The 22,240-nt window shown below is 40.6% G+C and overlaps 1 protein-coding gene and 1 long non-coding RNA gene across 2 annotated transcripts in view; one reads left to right on the top strand and one right to left on the bottom strand.

The window, feature by feature from the left end:
• The window catches only part of SNX16 (sorting nexin 16), a 43,921-nt gene extending 41,508 nt beyond the window's left edge, over positions 1–2,413 (bottom strand). Inside the window, exons 1-2 of the mRNA XM_036919424.2 lie at positions 2,238–2,413; positions 115–586 (exon numbers count right to left, since the gene is read on the bottom strand). Of these exons, the coding sequence (XP_036775319.2) occupies positions 115–489 (375 nt within the window). The 5' untranslated portion in view covers positions 490–586; positions 2,238–2,413. The remainder of the gene's footprint in view (positions 1–114; positions 587–2,237) is intronic.
• Positions 2,414–2,479: 66 nt separating this feature from the next.
• The window catches only part of LOC130682866 (uncharacterized), a 208,734-nt gene continuing 188,973 nt past the window's right edge, over positions 2,480–22,240 (top strand). Inside the window, exon 1 of the long non-coding RNA XR_008996261.1 lies at positions 2,480–2,578. This is a non-coding gene — a long non-coding RNA (uncharacterized LOC130682866). The remainder of the gene's footprint in view (positions 2,579–22,240) is intronic.

Below are 22,240 nucleotides of genomic sequence, written 5' to 3'. Positions count from 1 at the left end.
TTAAATCTTGTGTTCAAAGTACTACAAGTACATACATTAATAAATTTAACACAGGTTTAGAACACAGGTAAATCTTTCACTTTCTATTGGTGTACAGTAGAAGTCAATACTCACAGTAAACTTAGCTCTTTCTTCCATCACCTCATAACCCAGTATAGTAGGTGTTGAAGGTCTATCTTCCAAATACACTGTTTCAGGATTTTGTTCTTCACTTTCTCTTGGTCTAGAAGAATATTCAATGGAAGAATCTGCACCTGTGAATTTAGTCCTAATGAGGGGACTGTTACAGTCAGAAGAGGTACTATCCATTTGATCAGGTACACTTGTCTGTTTAAAATTATCCATATTTGAGTCTTCTAAATGGTCTTTGGAAGAGTTTGAGTTTGTTGATACACTCCCAAAAGAAGAACTTCTTCGGTTTCTGTTGGTTGTAAAACTGGAGGCAGAGCTCCCTATGGGCATAGGAACTGGGACATAAGGAGTTGCCATCTTCTTTTGGCCTTTGAAACAAACTGGCACACTGATGAGTCCAATCACTTACAGACCAACTAATATGCAATCCATTATTTTCTTAGGAATTCACTCTCTAAAAATAAAAAGAACATATTGAAAGATTAGTCTCTAGTCTGGGGCATTACCCGAAAGAAAACAACATGTTCATATCCACTTGTAAAAATTTTGTTAGACTCTAATATTTTATTTGGAATAAAAAGGTGCCCGAAACTGCTTCTTTGAATCCCAAAATACCATCTCTAAAGACTCCCACTTATTCAGTAAAGAGAGAACTACTTCCCATCCTTTTCCTTGACCCTCATATTACGTTAGCCTGATTTCATCTATATAAGAGAGTCAGAAAGAGGGAGAATGGTAAAGACTTCCTGAAGCTTTATTCTCTGCTTATGATCCTGACAGTACTACATACAGTATAAGAAGGAAAGGAGGAAAGGGAAGGAAAGAAAGGCAGGAAAATTATTTACACTGCCTTTTCACTTAATTAGTGAAACTCTAAAGAATTACCCAGAGAAATAACAGTGAACCAGAAGCTTAGATGCAACCAGGTAAATGTCAACTGCTCTTAAAGTAACAGTCTATTAAACTCAGGGTCAAATGTATCCGAAAAAACTTGGTCAAATTAAATTAATCAAATAAAACCCAATGAACACTAAACTTATATCCAAGAAGATTAAATGATTTAAAAGTTTAAATGTTGTTTCCAAGTCATCACTAATTCTGCTATGCAATAAACTGAGGTTATTTAAATCTTTATAACTCCTACTCAATAATCTCTGTTGTCAAAAGGTCTAGTTTATCGTGTCTCAGAATAATTTCATAACAATACAAAGAAATAAAGGTTACCACTAAACTGTTAAATAATAGAGTAAGAAATCGTAGTAACTACACATTATTGAAATGACACATAACAACGGCTCTGCCTATCCAACTATTTCTACGTAATTCTACTAGTAGGAAAGGTAGGAAACAAGCTGCCCAGACTTGGAAAGATGCTGAAGTAAGATTTTAAATCCAGCACGTGCCTCTGGACAACCTTCTGCATCATCAAAGATTCAAGAAACCTGAGCTGCTGATTCACCTCTACTCGGTTCCGCCTCATGACCTCCCCCAAAATAAGTAAATAAAAGCACGAAATCTCAACTTTTTCAAGGCATGTGGGATTGCCCTGCCTTTTGCCACTCAACTACCTGAGGCGGCAGGACTTGGGGAGGTCGCACGTCAATACAACCCTTTACGTGTAAAGAAGTAGCGCTACTCATTCAAACTTTAAGGACATGTATTGGTCTCGTAAAGAGTATCTTCACTTTTGCCCTGTGTGGAGATGCTCCGAGAACAAACATCTTACTGCTACTCTGGAAAACCTCGGGCAGGTGAGGTGCCTGAGCACCAAGAGAGTGGAAGAGAGTAGTGGGTGGCAAGAGGAAAGTTAAGAAAGGAGGCGCAGCTCGCCCCTAGGAGTGGTGTCTGAGCAGGCCATGGGTCTTGCGCTCGGGGGGTGGCGAGACCTTTCGCTCCAGGGGTCCCTGAGGCCCCAAGGGTCCCATCTCTGCAGCTCTGTGGAGGCCAGCGCCTCCCAGACGCATGGCAGAGTCGGCGGTGCAGTAAGCGTGGCTCCTCCGGCGCCCCTCCGCTTTCCTGTGGAACCTGCCCGCCGCCCGCCAGCAGCAGGCGGGCAGGTGTCACCCGCCCGAGCGCCAAAGCAGCGTCCGCAGCCCGGTCCCTACCTCCGTCCACTCCACGGTCTCCTCGGAACGCATTTCACGGAGACGGTTAAACCCGGCCTTCCTTAACCGCAGCTGTTGGTCTCCACCCACAGTACCGGAAGGTCTCACGTGACTCTCCGTCTCCAAAGAAGCTGCTCCTGGCTTCTACCCCCAGAGTCCTGGTCGCCGGGTCCAGGAACCCAAGAAATCGGAGGGAGGGGCAGCCTGCTGACCTCTGCAGGAAGTGACGTCACACCGGGCACCGCCCCCGGAGGCTCAGGCTCGTGGTGGTCCGTGTTCCTGTGGCCGCTGGAGTGGTTCGGCCAGGGCTTTTTGGCAGCTGAGTTGAACCTGGTTTAGTGGTAAGAGTTCTACTTTCTCTGCCCTAGCTTACGTAAAATTTTAAGAAGTTGAGGCTACGACACTTAGGTCGCCCTACAGGTGGTTAGAAGACCACAATTCCCAGGAAGAACTACGGCCAACCTTAGTTCGGGCTCCTGCTTTGCATTCCGGGACTTGTAGTCATAACCAGCTTGGTCTGGTTCTAATAGGTTGTAGATTGTTTCTAGAATAGTAGCGCTTTAAGGGTGACAATCGATTCTAGGGGTGGGACGGTAGAACACTGCAACACAGCCTATTCATCTTACGTAATTTGTAAGTCCTCATTGGCAGAGAGCTCGTGAAATTATTTACGATCTGGGTAGCAATTTTCTCCCAAATAATTCAGTATTAGGTTTGTTGGATTTGCACGTCTGAAGACCTGTCGGGTTATCAGGAAAGACGTTCTTTAATAGTCGAAAACCAAAATCCGGATTGGTCTGTAGGCCTGTTTATTACTAGAATTGTACAATTTGATTTAAAGATCATTCCGTGAATTCTAAGGTATTGGTATATTCCCAAGACTAGGAAAGATTGATAGTTGTAATTTCACAATGAACATAGGAAGATAATCTGGTTTGTAACGTAGTAATGGTTTTGCGTTGATAATATTGCCTTTCTAATGTGAATAAGATTAAAAAGAGGGTTATATAGAAACACTAGACGAACACATGAGGCAGTTTTCAGGATAGACCTGGCCAGTCTTGGCCCTGAAATGGCAGTTATATCCATAAATTCTCTTAAGTAAGGGTATGGAGAGAATGGACTCAAGGACAGGCCTATGGGTAGTAGCAAAAAATACCTTTGGGAAGGAAAACCTGATAGTCCAACAACAAGGAAGCCAAGGAAAATTTAAGTTTCAAGCAGCAAAGGTGTACAGATAGCACAGGAAGAGGCTAAAGATCTACAAAAGGTCATTGAAATTGTCCAAGAAGAACTTCCTTCACAGATTATTGAAACCAGCATATAGGATATACATATTTGCTCTTTATCTTGCAGAGTATCTGGTGTTGATAAATGTCTAGATTTTACTTTCAGAAAATGAACTGAACAGTGCATTTTTTTTTTATTTTTATTATTATTATTTTTTTAATAATTATTTTTTATTGAAGGGTAGTTGACACACCGTATTACATTACATGAGTTTCAAGTGTACAACACAGTGGTAGAACATTTATATACATAATTCTAGGTTCCAGCTATCACCCTACCAAGCTGTTACAATATCTTGACTATATTCCTTATGCTATACATTACATCCCGGTTACTAATTTATTTTACCATTGGAAGTCTGTCCTTTTTTTTTTTTTTTTTTTTTTGTGAGGGCATCTCTCATATTTATTGATCAAATGGTTGTTAACGACAATAAAATTCTGTATAGGGGAGTCAATGCTCAATGCACAATCATTAATCCACCGCAAGCCTAATTTTTGTCAGTCTCCAATCTTCTGAGGCATAACAAACAAGTTTTTACATGTAGAACAAATTCTTACATAATGAATAAGTTACATAGTGAACAGTACAAGGGCAGTCATCACAGAACTTTCGGTTTTGCTCATGCATTATGAACTCTAAACAGTCAGTTCAAATATGAATACTCATTTGGTTTTTATACTTGATTTATATGTGGATACCACATTTCTCTCTTTATTATTATTATTTTTAATAAAATGCTGAAGTGGTAGGTAGATACAAGATAAAGGTAGAAAACATAGTTTAGTGTTGTAAGAGAGCACATGTAGATGATCAGGTGTGTGCCTGTAGACTATGTGTTAATCCAAGCTAGACCAGGGCAATAAAACATCCACGTATGCAGAAGATTTCTCTCAGAACGGGGGGGTGAGGTTCTAAGCCTCACCTCTGTTGATCCCCAATTTCTCACCTGATGGCCCCCCTGCGACTGTGCCTGTCTTAGGTTGTTCCTCCCTTGAGGAATCTTACCCGTCTCTGGCTAACCAGTCATCTTCCGGGGCCATACAGGGAAATGTGAAGTTGGTAAGTGAGAGAGAAGCCTTATTGTTTGAAAAAGTTAGCTTTTTACTTCTTTGCATATTTATGCCCTGTGGCTTCTATGCCCAGCATTTGTCTTGAGGTATCTTTACCACTTGGAAGAATTATGATACTCGGTAAATTTGATATGAGGCACGAATTCTATTTAAGGGTTGTAATTAGGAAGGAAGAAGAAAAGCTATAGAAGTAGCAGGCGGAAGAAAACATGGGAAGATTGATTATTTCTTTGACATATCTTCTTGTAGAGTAACTTCAGCATGTACAGGTTTTAAGCTACTACTTAGATTGCACACACACATTAACATAATAGGAGTATAGTTACATAACCAAAGCATATCTGTAATTACCAGCCATCTGCAGTGAAACCAAGAAAACCAGTTAGGCACCTTAGGCATTTGTGAAAACTTATCTATGATATGGTGGATATTGTCCAACTGAACTTGAACAGTCTGAGAGAAATCAGACAAATTAAAACAACCCATTCCTGGGGACTGTTCACATGCCATATGTTCTTTTAACAGTAAATAGTTTGTAGTTGTAAGACTTTGGAGCGCTACAATTTGCACTTCTCCTAATTCTTGGTTGAGTTCCAACAGTATATATCCAGTCAAATTTGTTGTTTTACTGTATGCACAGGCCAGCTTAGATATCTCCTTCCTCATTCCCATGGCAAGTCCAGGAACTGGTGGGATGAGTGCATCTACAGCTGTAGCAGTGCGTGGATCTTTGTTGGGGTTTTTTGATGATCATCTTCTGGCATGAGTCTTCCAGAGAGTGCAGATGTTGGAAGTTCTTTTTCATATCGTATCTTAGTTCATTTTCGGGGTAGCCCAATTAGGCTTTGATCCTCTGTATAAACACAAACAGACCCTTTGCCTACACTTTTATATGCCCTTTATACCCTTGTGTAGAACTCGTTGGAGGTTACCACACAGAAACTGCCCTTTTTTTTTTTTCTATCACTAATCTACACTTACATGACGAATATTATGTTTACTAGGCTCTCCCCTATAAACCCCTTTACAGTCACTGTCCATCAGCATAGCAAAATGTTGTAGAATCACTACTTGCCTTCTCTGTGTTGTACAGCCCTCCCTTTTCTCCTACCCCCCCATGCATGTTAATCTTTTTTTTTTTTTTTTTTTTTTAGATAATTATTTTTTATTGAAGGGTAGTTGACACACAGTATTACATTACATTAGATTCAGGTGTACAACACAGTGATTCAACATTTATATACATGATAATTCTAAGTACCAGCTATCACCATACCAAGTTGTTACAATATTTTGACTATATGCCTTATGCTATACATTACATCCCGGTTGCTTATTTATTTTACAATTGGAAGTGTGTACTTTTTCTTGGTTGTTGTTGTTAGGGCATCTCTCATATTTATTGATCAAATGGTTGTTAACAACAATAAAATTCTGTATAGGGGAGTCAATGCTCAATGAACAATCATTAATCCACCCCAAGCCTAATTTTCGTCAGTCTCCAATCTTCTGAAGCATAACGAACAAGTTCTTACATGGAGAACAAATTCTTACATAGTGAATAAGTTACATGGTGAACAGTACAAGGGCAGTCATCACAGAAACTTTTGGTTTTGCTCATGCATTATGAACTATAAACAGTCAGTTCAAATATGAATACACATTTGATTTTTATACTTGATTTATATGTGGATACCACATTTCCCTCTTTATTATTTTTAATAAGATGCTGAAGTGGTAGGTAGATACAACATAAAGGTAGAAAACATAGTTTAGTGTTGTAAGAGAGCAAATGTAGATGATCAGGTGTGTGCCTGTAGAGTATGTGTTAATCCAAGCTAGACAAGGGCAATAAAACATCCACATATGCAGAAGATTTCTCTCAGAACAGGGGGGGTGAGGTTCTAAGCCTCACCTCTGTTGATCCCCAATTTCTCACCTGATGACCCCCCTGCGACTGTGCCTGTCTTAGGTTGTTCCTCCCTTGAGGAATCTTACCCGTCTCTGGCTAACCAGTCATCTTCCGGGGCCATACAGGGAAATGTGAAGTTGGTAAGTGAGAGAGAAGCCTTATTGTTTGAAATGGTTAGCTTTTTATTTCTTTGCATATTTATGCCCTGTGGCTTCTATGCCCAGCATTTGTCTTGAGGTATCTTTACCACTTGGAGGAGTTATGATACTCGGTAAATTTGATATGAGGCACGAATTCTATTTAAGAATTCGTTGTAATTAGGAAGGAAGAAGAAAAGCTATAGAAGTAGCAGGCGGGAGAAAACATGGGAAGATTGATTATTTCTTTGACATATCTTCTTGTAGAGTAACTTCAGCATGTATATATTTTAAGCTACTACTTAAATTGCGCACACACATTAACATAATAGGAGTATAGTTACATAACCAAAGCATACGTGTAATTACCAGCCATCTCCAGTGAGATCAAGAAAACCAGTTAGGCACCCTAGGCATTTGTGAAAACTTATCAATGATATGATGGTTATTATCTAACTGAATTTGAATAGTTTGAGAAAAATCAGACAAATTAAAACAACCCATTCCTGGGCACTGTTCACATCCCATATGTTCTTTTAACAGTAAATAGTCTGTAGTTGTAAGATTTTGGAGCGCTACAATTTGCACTTCTCCTAATTCTTGGTTGAGTTCCAACAGTATAGATCCAGTCAAATTGTTGTTTTACTGTATGTACAGGCCAGCTTAGATATCTCCTTCATTCCCATGGCAAGTCCAGGAGCTGGTGGGATGAGTGCATCTACAGCTGTAGCAGTGCGTGGATCTTTGTTGGGGTTTTTTGATGATCATCTTCTGGCATGAGTCTTCCCGAGAGTGCTGATGTTGGAAGTTCTCTTTCATGTCGTTTCTTAGTTCATTTTCGGGGTAGCCCAATTAGGCTTTGATCCTCTGTATAAACACAAACAGACCCTTTGCCTACACTTTTATATATCCTTTATATCATTGTGTAGAATTCATTAGAGGTCACCACATAGGAACTGCATTTTTTTTTTTTAATCATTAATCTACACTTACATGACGAATACTTATGAATACTTTGTTTACTAGGCTCTCCCCTATACCAGGTCCCCCCTATATACTCCTTTACAGTCACTGTCCATCAGCGTAGCAACCTGTTGTAGAATCACTACTTGTCTTCTCTGTGTTGTACAGCCCTCCCCTTTCTCCCACCCCGCTATGGATGCTAATCTTAACACCCCCCTACTTCTCCCCCCCTTATCCCTCCCTACCTACCCATCCTCCCCAGTCCCTTTCCCTTTGGTACCTGTTAGTCCATTCTTGAGTTCTGTGATTCTGCTGCTGTTTTGTTCCTTCAGTTTTTCCTTTGTTCTTATATTCCACAGATGAGTGAAATCATTTGGTATTTCTCTTTCTCTGCTTGGCTTGTTTCACTGAGCAAAATACCCTCCAACTCCATCCATGTTGCTGCAAATGGTTGGATTTGCCCTTTTCTTATGGCTGAGTAGTATTCCATTGTGTATATGTACCACATCTTCTTTATCCATTCATCTATCGATGGACATTTAGGTTGCTTCCAATTCTTGGCTATTGTAAATAGTGCTGCGATAAACATAGGGGTGCACTGATCTTTCTCATACTTGATTGCTGCATTCTTAGGGTAAATTCCTAGGAGTGCAATTCCTGGGTCAAATGGTAAGTCTGTTTTGAGCATTTTGATGTACCTCCATACTGCTTTCCACAATGGTTGAACTAACTTACATTCCCACCAGCAGTGTAGGAGGGTTCCCCTTTCTCCACAGCCTCGCCAACATTTGTTGTTGTTTGTCTTTTGGATGGCAGCCATCCTTACTGGTGTGAGGTGATACCTCATTGTAGTTTTAATTTGCATTTCTCTGATGATTAGCGATGTGGAGCATCTTTTCATGTGTCTGTTGGCCATCTGTATTTCTTTTTTGGAGAACCGTCTGTTCAGTTCCTTTGCCCATTTTTTAATTGGGTTATTTGTTTTTTGTTTGTTGAGGCGTGTTAGCTCTTTATATATTCTGGACGTCAAGCCTTTATCGGATGTGTCATTTTCAAAGATATTCTCCCATACTGTAGGGTTTCTTTTTGTTCTATTGATGGTGTCTTTTGCTGTACAGAAGCTTTTCAGCTTAATATAGTCCCACTTGTTCATTTTTGCTGTTGTTTTCCTTGCCCGGGGAGATATGTTCAAGAAGAGGTCACTCATGTTTATGTCTAAGAGGTTTGTGCCTATGTTTTCTTCCAAGAGTTTAATGGTTTCATGACTTACATTCAGGTCTTTGATCCATTTTGAGTTTACTTTTGTATATGGGGTTAGACGATGGTCCAGTTTCATTCTCCTACATGTAGCTGTCCAGTTTTGCCAGCACCATCTGTTGAAGAGACTGTCATTTCGCCATTGTATGTCCATGGCTCCTTTATCAAATATTAATTGACCATATATGTCTGAGTTAATGTCTGGATTCTCTAGTCTGTTCCATTGGTCTGTGGCTCTGTTCTTGTGCCAGTACCAAATTGTCTTGATTACTATGGCTTTATAATAGAGCTTGAAGTTGGGGAGTGAGATCCCCCCTACTTTATTCTTCTTTCTCAGGATTGCTTTGGCTATTCGGGGTCTTTGGTGGTTCCATATGAATTTTTGAATTATTTGATCCAGTTCATTGAAGAATGTTGCTGGTAGTTTCATAGGGATTGCATCAAATCTGTATATTGCTTTGGGCAGGATGGCCATTTTGACGATATTAATTCTTCCTAGCCATGAGCATGGGATGCGTTTCCATCTGTTAGTGTCCCCTTTAATTTCTTTTAAGAGTGACTTGTAGTTTTCAGAATATAAGTCTTTCACTTCTTTGGTTAGGTTTATTCCTAGGTATTTTATTTTTTTTGATGCAATTGTGAATGGAGTTGTTTTCCTGATTTCTCTTTCTGTTGGTTCATTGTTGGTATATAGGAAAGCCACAGATTTCTGTGTGTTGATTTTGTATCCTGCAAGTTTGCTGTATTCCGATATCAGTTCTAGTAGTTCTGGGGTGGAGTCTTTAGGGTTTTTTATGTACAGTATCATGTCATCTGCAAATAGTGACAGTTTAACTTCTTCTTTGCCAATCTGGATTCCTTGTATTTTTTTGTTTTGTCTGATTGCCGTGGCTAGGACCTCTAGTACAATGTTAAATAACAGTGGGGAGAGTGGGCATCCCTGTCTAGTTCCCGATCTCAGCGGAAATGCTTTCAGCTTCTCGCTATTCAATATAATGTTGGCTGTGGGTTTTTCATAGATGGCCTTTATTATGTTGAGGTACTTGCCCTCTATTCCCATTTTGCTGAGAGTTTTTATCATGAATGGATGTTGAACTTTGTCAAATGCTTTTTCAGCATCTATGGAGATGATCATGTGGTTTTTGTCTTTCTTTTTGTTGATGTGGTGGATGATATTGATGGACTTTCGAATGTTGTGCCATCCTTGCATCCCTGGGATGAATCCCACTTGGTCCTGGTGTACGATGGTTTTGATGTATTTTTGAATTCGGTTTGCTAAAATTTTGTTGAGTATTTTTGCGTCTACGTTCATCAGGGATATTGGTCTATAGTTTTCTTTTTTGGTGGTGTCTTTGCCTGGTTTTGGTATTAGGGTGATGTTAGCTTCATAGAATGAGTTTGGGTGTATCCCCTCCTCTTCTATTTCTTGGAAAACTTTAAGGAGAATGGGTATTATGTCTTCCCTGTATGTCTGATAAAATTCCGAGGTAAATCCATCTGGCCCGGGGGTTTTGTTCTTTGGTAGTTTTTTGATTACCGCTTCAATTTCGTTGCTGGTAATTGGTCTGTTTAGATTTTCTGTTTCTTTTTGGGTCAGTCTTGGAAGGTTGTATTTTTCTAGGAAGTTGTCCATTTCTCCTAGGTTTCCCAGCTTGTTAGCATATAGGATTTCATAGTAGTCTCTAATAATTCTTTGTATTTCTGCGGGATATGTTGTGATTTTTCCTTTCTCATTTCTGATACTGTTGATTTGTGTTGACTCTCTTTTCCTCTTAATAAGTCTGGCTAGAGGCTTATATATTTTGTTTATTTTCTCGAAGAACCAGCTCTTGGTTTCATTGATTTTTGCTATTGTTTTATTCTTCTCAATTTTATTTATTTCTTCTCTGATCTTTATTATGTCCCTCCTTCTGCTGACCTTAGGCCTCATTTGTTCTTCTTTTTCCAATTTTGATAGTTGTGACATTAGACCGTTCATTTGGGATTGCTCTTCCTTTTTTAAATATGCTTGGAGTGCTATATACTTTCCTCTTAAGACTGCTTTTGCTGCGTCCCACAGAAGTTGGGGCTTAGTGTTGTTGTTGTCATTTGTTTCCATATATTGCTGGATCTCCATTTTGATTTGGTCATTGATCCATTGATTATTTAGGAGCGTGTTATTTAGCCTCCATGTGTTTGTGAGCCTTTTTGCTTTCTTTGAACAGTTTATTTCTAGTTTAATGCCTTTGTGGTCTGAAAAGTTGGTTGGTAGGATTTCAATCTTTTGGAATTTACTGAGGCTCTTTTTGTGTCCTAGTATGTGGTCTATTCTGGAGAATGTTCCATGTGCACTGGAGAAGAACGTGTATCCTGTTGCTTTTGGATGTAGAGTTCTGTAGATGTCTATTAGGTCCATCTGTTCTAGTGTGTTGTTCAGTGCCTCTGTGTCCTTACTTATTTTCTGTCTGGTGGATCTGTCCTTTGGAGTGAGTGGTGTGTTGAAGTCTCCTAGAATGAATGCATTGCATTCTATTTCCTCCTTTAGTTCTGTTAATATTTGTTTCAGGTATGTTGGTGCTCCTGTATTGGGTGCATATATATTTATAATGGTTATATCCTCTTGATGGACTGAGCCCTTTATCATTATGTAATGTCCTTCTTTTTCTTTTGTTACTTTCTTTATTTTGAAGTCTGTTTTGTCTGATACCAGAATTGCAACACCTGCTTTCTTCTCTCTGTTGTTTGCTTGAAATATCTTTTTCCATCCCTTGACTTTAAGTCTTGCGCGTCTTTGGGTTTGATGTGAGTCTCTTGTAAGCAGCATATGGATAGATCTTGCTTTTTTATCCATTCTATTACTCTGTGTCTTTTGATTGGTGCATTCAGTCCATTTACATTTAGGGTGATTATTGAAAGGTATGAATTTATTGCCATTGCAGGCTTTAAGTTTGTGGTTACCAAAGGTTTAGGGTTAGCTTCTTTACTGTCTTACTGTCTAACTTAACTCGCTTGTTGAGCTATTATAAACACAATCTGATGATTCTTTATTTCTCTCCCTTCTTATTCCTCCTCCTCCCTTCTTCATATGTTGGGTGTTTTGTTGTGTGCTCTCTTTAGGAGTGCTCCCATCTAGAGCAGTCCCTGTAGGATGCCCTGTAGAGGTGGTTTGTGGGAGGCAAATTCCCTCAACTTTTGCTTGTCTGGGAATTGTTTAATCCTCCTTCATATTTAAATGATATTCGTGCTGGATACAGTAGTCTTGGTTCGAGGCCCTTCTGTTTCATTGCATTAAGTATATCATGCCATTCTCTTCTGGCCTGTAGGGTTTCTGTTGAGAAGTCTGATGATAGCCTGATGGGTTTTCCTTTGTAGGTAACCTTTTTTTTCTCTCTGGCTGCTTGTAATACTTTGTCCTTGTCTTTGATCTTTGCCATTTTAATTATTATGTGTCTTGGTGTTGCCCTCCTTGGATCCCTTGTCATGGGAGTTCTGTGTACCTCTGTGGTCTGAGAGGCCATTTCTTCCCCTAGTTTGGGGAAATTTTCAGCAATTATTTCTTCAAAGACATTTTCTATCCCCTTTTCTCTCTCTACTTCTTCTGGAATGCCTATGATTCTTATATTATTTCTTTTATATTGATCACTCAGCTCTCTTAAAATTCTTTCATTCCTGGAGATCCTTTTATCTCTCTCTGCATCAGCTTCTCTGCGTTCCTGTTCTCTGTTTTCTAGTCCATTAATGGTCTCTTGCATCTCGTCCATTCTGTTTTGAAGTCCTTCCAGAGCTTGTTTTATTTCTGAATTCTCCTTCCTTAGTTCTTGCATATTTCTCTGCAAGTCCATCAGCATGGTTATGACTTTTGTTTTGAATTCTTTTTCAGGTAGACTGGCTAAATCTATCTCCCCAGATTCCTTCTCAGGGGAAGATGTAGCAGATGCCGAAGCTGTCTGGGTTAGTCTTGTCTGAATCATATTTTTTTGCCTTTTCATGTTGACAGGTGCTATTGACTGTCAGCAGGGAGGGCCAAAATTTTCACTTACTACTGGCCTTTCTTTACTGGGGCAATTGCGACCCCTAGTGGCTTGTGTTGGGTAATTGCGTGTAGAGTGGGTCTTTGTGTCTTGCCCGGCCGGAAGGGAGAAATTTCCCTTTCTGTGGGCGGAATTTGTCTCAGGCTGCTTCTCTGCTTTCGCAGCGCCCGGTGGGGTGATGGATGGGGGGGCTGCTTGACTGTTTGCCTCCGTGAGGGGTCTCAGAGCTGTTGCCCAGGGGGTTAGTGCGCCCGGTTTTCCCTGTAATTTCCAGCTGCTGTACTGTGACCTGGGTTTTTTCCGTCAAGCTGTTAAGTCCCTGTCCCTTTAAGACTTTCAAAAAGCCCCCGCTTTTCTTTGTCACAGGGGCATCAGCTTCAGCCCCCGCTCTGAGGTCTTACCCCCTGTTCTCCCAGTATCCAGGGCCCCCTGGGCATATACTGTGTCTGCGTTCTGGCCCGGATGGCTGGGGCTGGGTGTTCGGCAGTCCTGGGCTCCGTCTCCCTCCCGCTCTGCCTATTGTTCTCCCGCCGGGAGCTGGGGGGAGGGGCGCTCGGGTCCCGCAGGGCCGGGGCTTGTATCTTACCCCTTTCACCAGTCGCTGGGTTCTCGCTGGTGTAGCTGCAGTCTGGCCACTGTCCTGCGTCTTCTGGTCTCTCTTTTAGGGCTAGTTGTGTTTGTTGTATTTTCAAAAGTATATATGTTTTTGGGAGGAGATTCCCACTGTCCTACTCACGCCGCCATGTTGGCTCCGCCTCTCCATGTTAATCTTAATACCCCCCTACTTCTCCCCCCCTTATCCCTCCCTACCCACCCATCCTCCCCAGTCCCTTTCCCTTTGGTACCTGTTAGTCCATTCTTGAGTTCTGTGATTCTGCTGCTGTTTTGTTCCTTCAGTTTTTCCTTTGTTCTTATATTCCACAGATGAGTGAAATCATTTGGTATTTCTCTTTCTCCGCTTGGCTTGTTTCACTGAGCATAATACCCTCCAGCTCCATCCATGTTGCTGCAAATGATTGGATTTGCCCTTTTCTTATGGCTGAGTAGTATTCCATTGTGTATATGTACCACATCTTCTTTATCCATTCATCTATCGATGGACATTTAGGTTGCTTCCAATTCTTGGCTATTGTAAATAGTGCTGCAATAAACATAGGGGTGCATCTGTCTTTCTCAAACTTGATTGCTGCGTTCTTAGGGTAAATTCCTAGGAGTGCAATTCCTGGGTCAAATGGTAAGTCTGTTTTGAGCATTTTGATGTACCTCCATACTGCTTTCCACAATGGTTGAACTAACTTACATTCCCACCAGCAGTGTAGGAGGGTTCCCCTTTCTCCACAGCCTCGCCAACATTTGTTGTTGTTTGTCTTTTGGATGGCAGCCATCCTTACTGGTGTGAGGTGATACCTCATTGTAGTTTTAATTTGCATTTCTCTGATGATTAGCGATGTGGAGCATCTTTTCATGTGTCTGTTGGCCATCTGTATTTCTTCTTTGGAGAACTGTCTCTTCAGTTCCTCTGCCCATTTTTTAATTGGGTTATTTGTTTTTTGTTTGTTGAGGCGTGAGAGCTCCTTATATATTCTGGACGTCAAGCCTTTATCGGATGTGTCATTTTCAAATATATTCTCCCATACTGTAGGGATCCTTCTTGTTCTATTGATGGTGTCTTTTGCTGTACAGAAGCTTTTCAGCTTAATATAGTCCCACTTACTCATTTTTGCTGTTGTTTTCCTTGCCCGGGGAGATATATTCAAGAAGAGGTCACTCATGTTTATGTCTAAGAGGTTTTTGCCTATGTTTTCTTCCAAGAGTTTAATGGTTTCATGGCTTACATTCAGGTCTTTGATCCATTTTGAGTTTACTTTTGTATATGGGGTTAGACAATGGTCCAGTTTCATTCTCCTACATGTAGCTGTCCAGTTTTGCCAGCACCACCTGTTGAAGAGACTGTCATTTTGCCATTGTATGTCCATGGCTCCTTTATCAAATATTAATTGACCATATATGTCTGGGTTAATGTCTGGATTCTCTAGTCTGTTCCATTGGTCTGTGGCTCTGCTCTTGTGCCAGTACCAAATTGTCTTGATTACTATGGCTTTATAGTAGAGCTTGAAGTTGGCGAGTGAGATCCCCCCTACTTTATTCTTCTTTCTCAGGATTGCTTTGGCTATTCGGGGTCTTTGGTGTTTCCATATGAATTTTTGAATTATTTGTTCCAGTTCATTGAAGAATGTTGCTGGTAGTTTCATAGGGATTGCATCAAATCTGTATATTGCTTTGGGCAGGATGGCCATTTTAACGATATTAATTCTTCCTAGCCACGAGCATGGGATGAGTTTCCATCTGTTAGTGTCCCCTTTAATTTCTCTTAAGAGTGACTTGTAGTTTTCAGAGTATAAGTCTTTCACTTCTTTGGTTAGGTTTATTCCTAGGTATTTTATTTTTTTTGATGCAATTGTGAATGGAGTTGTTTTCCTGATTTCTCTTTCTGTTGGTTCATTGTTAGTATATAGGCAAGCCACAGATTTCTGTGTGTTGATTTTGTATCCTGCAACTTTGCTGTATTCCGATATCAGTTCTAGTAGTTTTGGGGTGGAGTCTTTAGGGTTTTTTATGTACAGTATCATGTCATCTGCAAATAGTGACAGTTTAACTTCTTCTTTACCAATCTGGATTCCTTGTATTTCTTTATTTTGTCTGATTGCCGTAGCTAGGACCTCCAGTACTATGTTAAATAACAGTGGAGAGAGTGGGCATCCCTGTCTAGTTCCCGATCTCAGCGGAAATGCTTTCAGCTTCTCGTTGTTCAATATAATGTTGGCTGTGGGTTTATCATAGATGGCCTTTATTATGTTGAGGTACTTGCCCTCTATTCCCATTTTGCTGAGAGTTTTTAACATGAATGGATGTTGAACTTTGTCAAATGCTTTTTCAGCATCTATGGAGATGATCATGTGGTTTTTGTCTTTCTTTTTGTTGATGTGGTGGATGATGTTGATGGACTTTCGAATGTTGTACCATCCTTGCATCCCTGGGATGAATCCCACTTGGTCATGGTGTATGATCCTTTTGATGTATTTTTGAATTCGGTTTGCTAATATTTTGTTGAGTGTTTTTGCATCTACGTTCATCAGGGATATTGGTCTGTAGTTTTCTTTTTTGGTGGGGTCTTTGCCTGGTTTTGGTATTAGGGTGATGTTAGCTTCATAGAATGAGTTTGGGAGTATCCCCTCCTCCTCTATTTTTTGGAAAACTTTAAGGAGAATGGATATTATGTCTTCCCTGTATGTCTGATAAAATTCCGAGGTAAATCCATCTGGCCCGGGAGTTTTGTTCTTTGGTAGTTTTTTGATTACCTCTTCAATTTCGTTGCTGGTAATTGGTCTGTTTAGATTTTCTGTTTCTTCCTGGGTCAATCTTGGAAGGTTATATTTTTCTAGGAAGTTGTCCATTTCTCCTAGGTTTCCCAGCTTGTTAGCATATAGGTTTTCATAGTATTCTCCAATAATTCTTTGCATTTCTGTGGGGTCCGTCGTGATTTTTCCTTTCTCGTTTCTGATACTGTTGATTTGTGTTGACTCTCTTTTCTTCTTAATAAGTCTGGCTAGAGGCTTATCTATTTTGTTTATTTTCTCGAAGAACCAGCTCTTGGTTTCATTGATTTTTGCTATTGTTTTATTCTTCTCAATTTTATTTATTTCTTCTCTGATCTTTATTATGTCCCTCCTTCTGCTGACCTTAGGCCTCATTTGTTCTTCTTTTTCCAATTTCGATAATTGTGACATTAGACCGTTCATTTGGGATTGCTCTTCCTTTTTTAAATATGCTTGGATTGCTATATACTTTCCTCTTAAGACTGCTTTTGCTGTGTCCCACAGAAGTTGGGGCTTACTGTTGTTGTTGTCATTTGTTTCCATATATTGCTGGATCTCCATTTTGATTTGGTCATTGATTCATTGATTATTTAGGAGCGTGTTGTTAAGCCTCCATGTGTTTGTGAGCGTCTTTGCTTTCTTTGTACAGTTTATTTCTAGTTTTATGCCTTTGTGGTCTGAAAAGTTGGTTGGTAGCATTTCAATTTTTTGGAATTTTCTGAGGCTCTTTTTGTGGCCTAGTATGTGGTCTATTCTGGAGAATGTTCCATGTGCACTTGAGAAGAATGTATATCCCGCTGCTTTTGGATGTAGAGTTCTATAGATGTCTATTAGGTCCATCTGCTCTACTGTGTTGTTCAGTGCTTCCGTGTCCTTACTTATTTTCTGCCCAGTGGATCTATCCTTTGGGGTGAGTGGTGTGTTGAAGTCTCCTAGAATGAATGCATTGCATTCTATTTCCTCCTTTAGTTCTGTTAATATTTGTTTCACATATGCTGGTCCTCCTGTGTTGGGTGCATATATATTTAGAATGGTTATATCCTCTTGTTTGACTGAGCCCTTTATCATTATGTAGTGTCCTTCTTTATCTCTTGTTACTTTCTTTGTTTTGAAGTCTATTTTGTCTGATATTAGTACTGCAACCCCTGCTTTCTTCTCACTGTTGTTTGCTTGAAATATGTTTTTCCATCCCTTGACTTTTAGTCTGTACATGTCTTTTGGTTTGAGGTGAGTTTCTTGTAAGCAGCATATAGATGGGTCTTGCTTTTTTATCCGTTCTGTTACTCTGTGTCTTTTGATTGGTGCATTCAACCCATTAACATTTAGGGTGACTATTGAAAGATATGTACTTATTGCCATTGCAGGCTTTAAATTCGTGGTTACCAAAGGTTCAAGGTTAGCCTCTTTAGTATCTTACTGCCTACCTTACCTCGCTTATTGAGCTGTTATATACACTGTCTGGAGATTCTTTTCTTCTCTCCCTTCTTGTTCCTCCTCCTCGATTCTTCATATGTTGGGTGTTTTGTGCTGTGCTCTTTTTAGGAGTGCTCCCATCTAGAGCAGTCCCTGTAAGATGTTCTGTAGAGGTGGTTTGTGGAAAGCAAATTCCCTCAGCTTTTGTTTGTCTGGGAATTGTTTAATCCCACCGTCATATTTGAATGATAGTCGTGCTGGATACAGTATCCTTGGTTCAAGGCCCTTCTGTTTCATTGTATTAAATATATCATGCCATTCTCTTCTGGCCTGTAGGGTTTCTGTTGAGAAATCTGACGTTAGCCTGATGGGTTTCCCTTTATAGGTGACCTTTTTCTCTCTAGCTGCCTTTAACACTCTTTCCTTGTCCTTGATCTTTGCCATTTTAATTATTATGTGTCTTGGTGTTGCCCTTCTTGGATCCTTTCTGTTGGGGGTTCTGTGTATTTCCGTGGTCTGTTTGATTACTTCCTCCCCCAGTGTGGGGAAGTTTTCAGCAATTATTTCTTCTAAGATACTTTCCATCTCTTTTCCTCTCTCTTCTTCTTCTGGGACCCCTATAATACGGATATTGTTCCTTTTGGATTGGTCACACAGTTCTCTTAATATTGTTTCATTCCTGGAGATCCTTTTGTCTCTCTCTATGTCAGCTTCTATGCGTTCATGTTCTCTGATTTCAATTCCATCAATGGCCTCTTGCATTCTATCCATTCTGCTTATAAACCCTTCCAGAGTTTGTTTCATTTCTGCGATCTCCTTTCTGGCATCTGTGATCTCTTTCCGGACTTCATCCCATTTTTCTTGCGTATTTCTCTGCATCTCTGTCAGCATGTTTATGATTCTTATTTTGAATTCTTTGTCAGGAAGACTGGTTAGGTCTGTCTCCTTCTCTGGTGTTGTCTCTGTGATCTTTGTCTGCCTGTAGCTTTGCCTTTTCATGGTGATAGGAATTGTCTGCAGAACTGGGACGAGTGACGGCTGGAAGGACTTCCTTTCTTGTTGGTTTGTGGCCCTCCTCTCCTGGGAGAACAGCGGCCTCTAGTGGCTTGTGCTGCGCAGCTGCACGCAGACAGGGTTTCTGCTTCCTGCCCGGCTGCTATGGAGTTAATCTCCACTGTTGCTGTGGGCGTGGCCTGGCTCGGGCAGCTACTCCAAAATGGTGGAGTCGCGTTTGAGCAGGAGCTGCTGGGAGGCTATTTATCTCCGTAAGGGGCCTCCCTGCTCCCTGCAGCCCAGGGGTTAGAGTGCCCAGAGATCCCGGATTCCCTACCTCTGGATTAAGTGACCCGCCCTGCCCCTTTAAGACTTCCAAAAAGCACCCGCCAAAACAAAACAATGACCACAAAAAAAAACAAGAAAAAAAATTTTTTTAATTAAAAAAAAAAAAAATTTTTAATTAAAAAAAAAAAGGTGGTCGTTCGTTTTTCTTTATTCTCCGGTGCCAGCCTCAGGCCTCTGCTCACCAGTCTTTCTGCCCTGTTTCCCTAGTATTGGGGTCCCTGTCCCTTTAAGACTTCCAAAAGGCGCTCGCCAAAACAAAACAGCAAAAAAGCAAAAAAAAAAAAATGGTCATGCGCTTTTCTTATGTCCTCTGTCGCCCAGCCTCCAGTGCCTGCTCACTGTTCTTGCTGCCCTGTTTCCCTAGTATTGGGGTCCCTGTCCCTTTAAGACTTCCAAAAAGCACTCGCCAAAACAAAGCAGCAAAAAAGCAAAAAAAAAAAAAAAAAAAAAGGTCGCGCGCTTTTCTTATGTCCTCTGTCGCCCAGCCTCCAGTGCCTGCTCACTGTTCTTGCTGCCCTGTTTTCCTAGTATCGAGCGCCCTGCACTCTGGCCCGGATGGCTGGGGCTGGGTGTTCGGCAGTCCTGGGCTCCGTCTCCCTCCCGCTCTGCCTGCTCTTCTCCCGCCGGGAGCTGGGGGGAGGGGCGCTCGGCTCCCGCAGGGCTGGGGCTTGTATCTTACCCCCTTCGCGAGGCGCTGGGTTCTCTCAGGTGTGTATGTGGTCTGGATAATGTCCTGTGTCCTCTGGTCTTTATTCTGGGAAGGGTTGTCTTTGTTATATTTTCATAGATATATGTTGTTTTGGGAGGAGATTTCTGCTGCTCTACTCACGCCGCCATCTTCCGCCCCTCCTCCTGAACAGTGCTTTTTTTTTTTTTTTTTTAATAATTATTTTTTTATTTAAGGGTAGTTGACGCACAGTATTACATTACATTAGTTTCAAGTGTACAACACAGTGGTAGAACATTTATATACATTATTCGAGGTTCCAGCTATCACCCTACCAAGCTGTTACATTATCTTGACTATATTCATTATGCTATACATTACATCCCGGTTACTAATTTATTTTACCTTTGGAAGTCTGTCCTTTTTTTTTTTTTTTTTTTTGTGAGGGCATCTCTCATATTTATTGATCAAATGATTGTTAACGACAATAAAATTCTGTATAGGGGAGTCAATGCTCAATGCACAATCATTAATCCACCCCAAGCCTAATTTTCTTCAGTCTCCAATCTTCTGAGGCATAACAAACAAGTTCTTACATGGAGAACAAATTCTTACATAATGAATAAGTTACATAGTGAACAGTACAAGGGCAGTCATCACAGAAACTTTCAGTTTTGCTCATGCATTATGAACTCTAAACAGTCAGTTCAAATATGAATACTCATTTGGTTTTTATACTTGATTTATGTGTGGATACTACATTTCTCTCTTTATTATTATTATTTTTTATAAAATGCTGAAGTGGTAGGTAGATACAAGATAAAGGTAGAAAACATAGTTTAGTGTTGTAAGAGAGCACATGTAGATGATCAGGTGTGTGCCTGTAGACTATGTGTTAATCCAAGCTAGACCAGGGCAATAAAACATCCACGTATGCAGAAGATTTCTCTCAGAACAGGGGGGGTGAGGTTCTAAGCCTCACCTCTGTTGATCCCCATTTTCTCACCTGATGGCCCCCCTGCGACTGTGCCTGTCTTAGGTTGTTCCTCCCTTGAGGAATCTTACCCGTCTCTGGCTAACCAGTCATCTTCCGGGGCCATACAGGGAAATGTGAAGTTGGTAAGTGAGAGAGAAGCCTTATTGTTTGAAAAGGTTAGGTTTTTACATCTTTGCATATTTATGCCCTGTGGCTTCTATGCCCAGCATTTGTCTTGAGGTATCTTTACCACTTGGAAGAATTATGATACTCGGTAAATTTGATACGAGGCACGAATTCTATTTAAGGGTTGTAATTATGAAGGAAGAAGAAAAGCTGTAGAAGTAGCAGGCGGAAGAAAACATGGGAAGATTGATTATTTCTTTGGCATATCTTCTTGTAGAGTACTTCAGCATGAATAGGTTTTAAGCTACTACTTAAATTGCGCACACACATTAACTTAATAGGAGTATAGTTACATAACCAAAGCATATCTGTAATTACCAGCCATCTCCAGTGAAACCAAGAAAACCAGTTAGGCACCTTAGGCATTTGTGAAAACTTATCTATGACATGGTGGATATTGTCCAACTGAACTTGAACAGTCTGAGAGAAATCAGACAAATTAAAACAACCCATTCCTGGGGACTGTTCACATGCCATATGTTCTTTTAACAGTAAATAGTCTGTAGTTGTAAGACTTTGGAGCGCTACAATTTGCACTTCTCCAAATTCTTGGTTGAGTTCCAACACTATAGATCCAGTCAAATTTGTTGTTTTACTGTATGCACAGGCCAGTTTAGATATCTCCTTCCTCATTCCCATGGCAAGTCCAGGAACGGGTGGGATGAGTGCATCTACAGCTGTAGCAGTGCGTGGATCTTTGTTGGGGTTTTTTGATGATCATCTTCTGGCATGAGTCTTCCAGAGAGTGCTGATGTTGGAAGTTCTTTTTCATATCGTATCTTAGTTCATTTTCGGGGTAGCCCAATTAGGCTTTGATCCTCTGTATAAACACAAACAGACCCTTTGCCTACACTTTTATATGCCCTTTATACCCTTGTGTAGAACTCGTTGGAGGTTACCACACAGGAACTGCCCTTTTTTTTTTTTTTCTTTGTTTTTGGTATCACTAATCTACACTTACATGACGAATATTATGCTTACTAGGCTCTCCCCTATACCAGGTCTCCCCTATAAACCCCTTTACAGTCATTGTCCATCAGCATAGCAAAATGTTGTAGAATCACTACTTGCCTTCTCTGTGTTGTACAGCCCTCCCTTTTCTCCTACCCCCCCTTGATTGTTAATCTTAATACCCCCCTACTTCTCCCCCCCTTATCCCTCCCTACCCACCCATCCTCCCCAGTCCCTTTCCCTTTGGTACCTGTTAGTCCATTCTTGAGTTCTGTGATTCTGCTGCTGTTTTGTTCCTTCAGTTTTTCCTTTGTTCTTATATTCCACAGATAAGTGAAATCATTTGGTATTTCTCTTTCTCCGCTTGGCTTGTTTCACTGAGCATAATACCCTCCAGCTCCATCCATGTTGCTGCAAATGTTTGGATTTGCCCTTTTCTTATGGCTGAGT

Source organism: Manis pentadactyla, chromosome 3, assembly GCF_030020395.1.
Source record: "Manis pentadactyla isolate mManPen7 chromosome 3, mManPen7.hap1, whole genome shotgun sequence".
Lineage (NCBI taxonomy): Eukaryota > Metazoa > Chordata > Mammalia > Pholidota > Manidae > Manis > Manis pentadactyla.
This window is presented reverse-complemented; position numbering and strand designations above follow the sequence as displayed.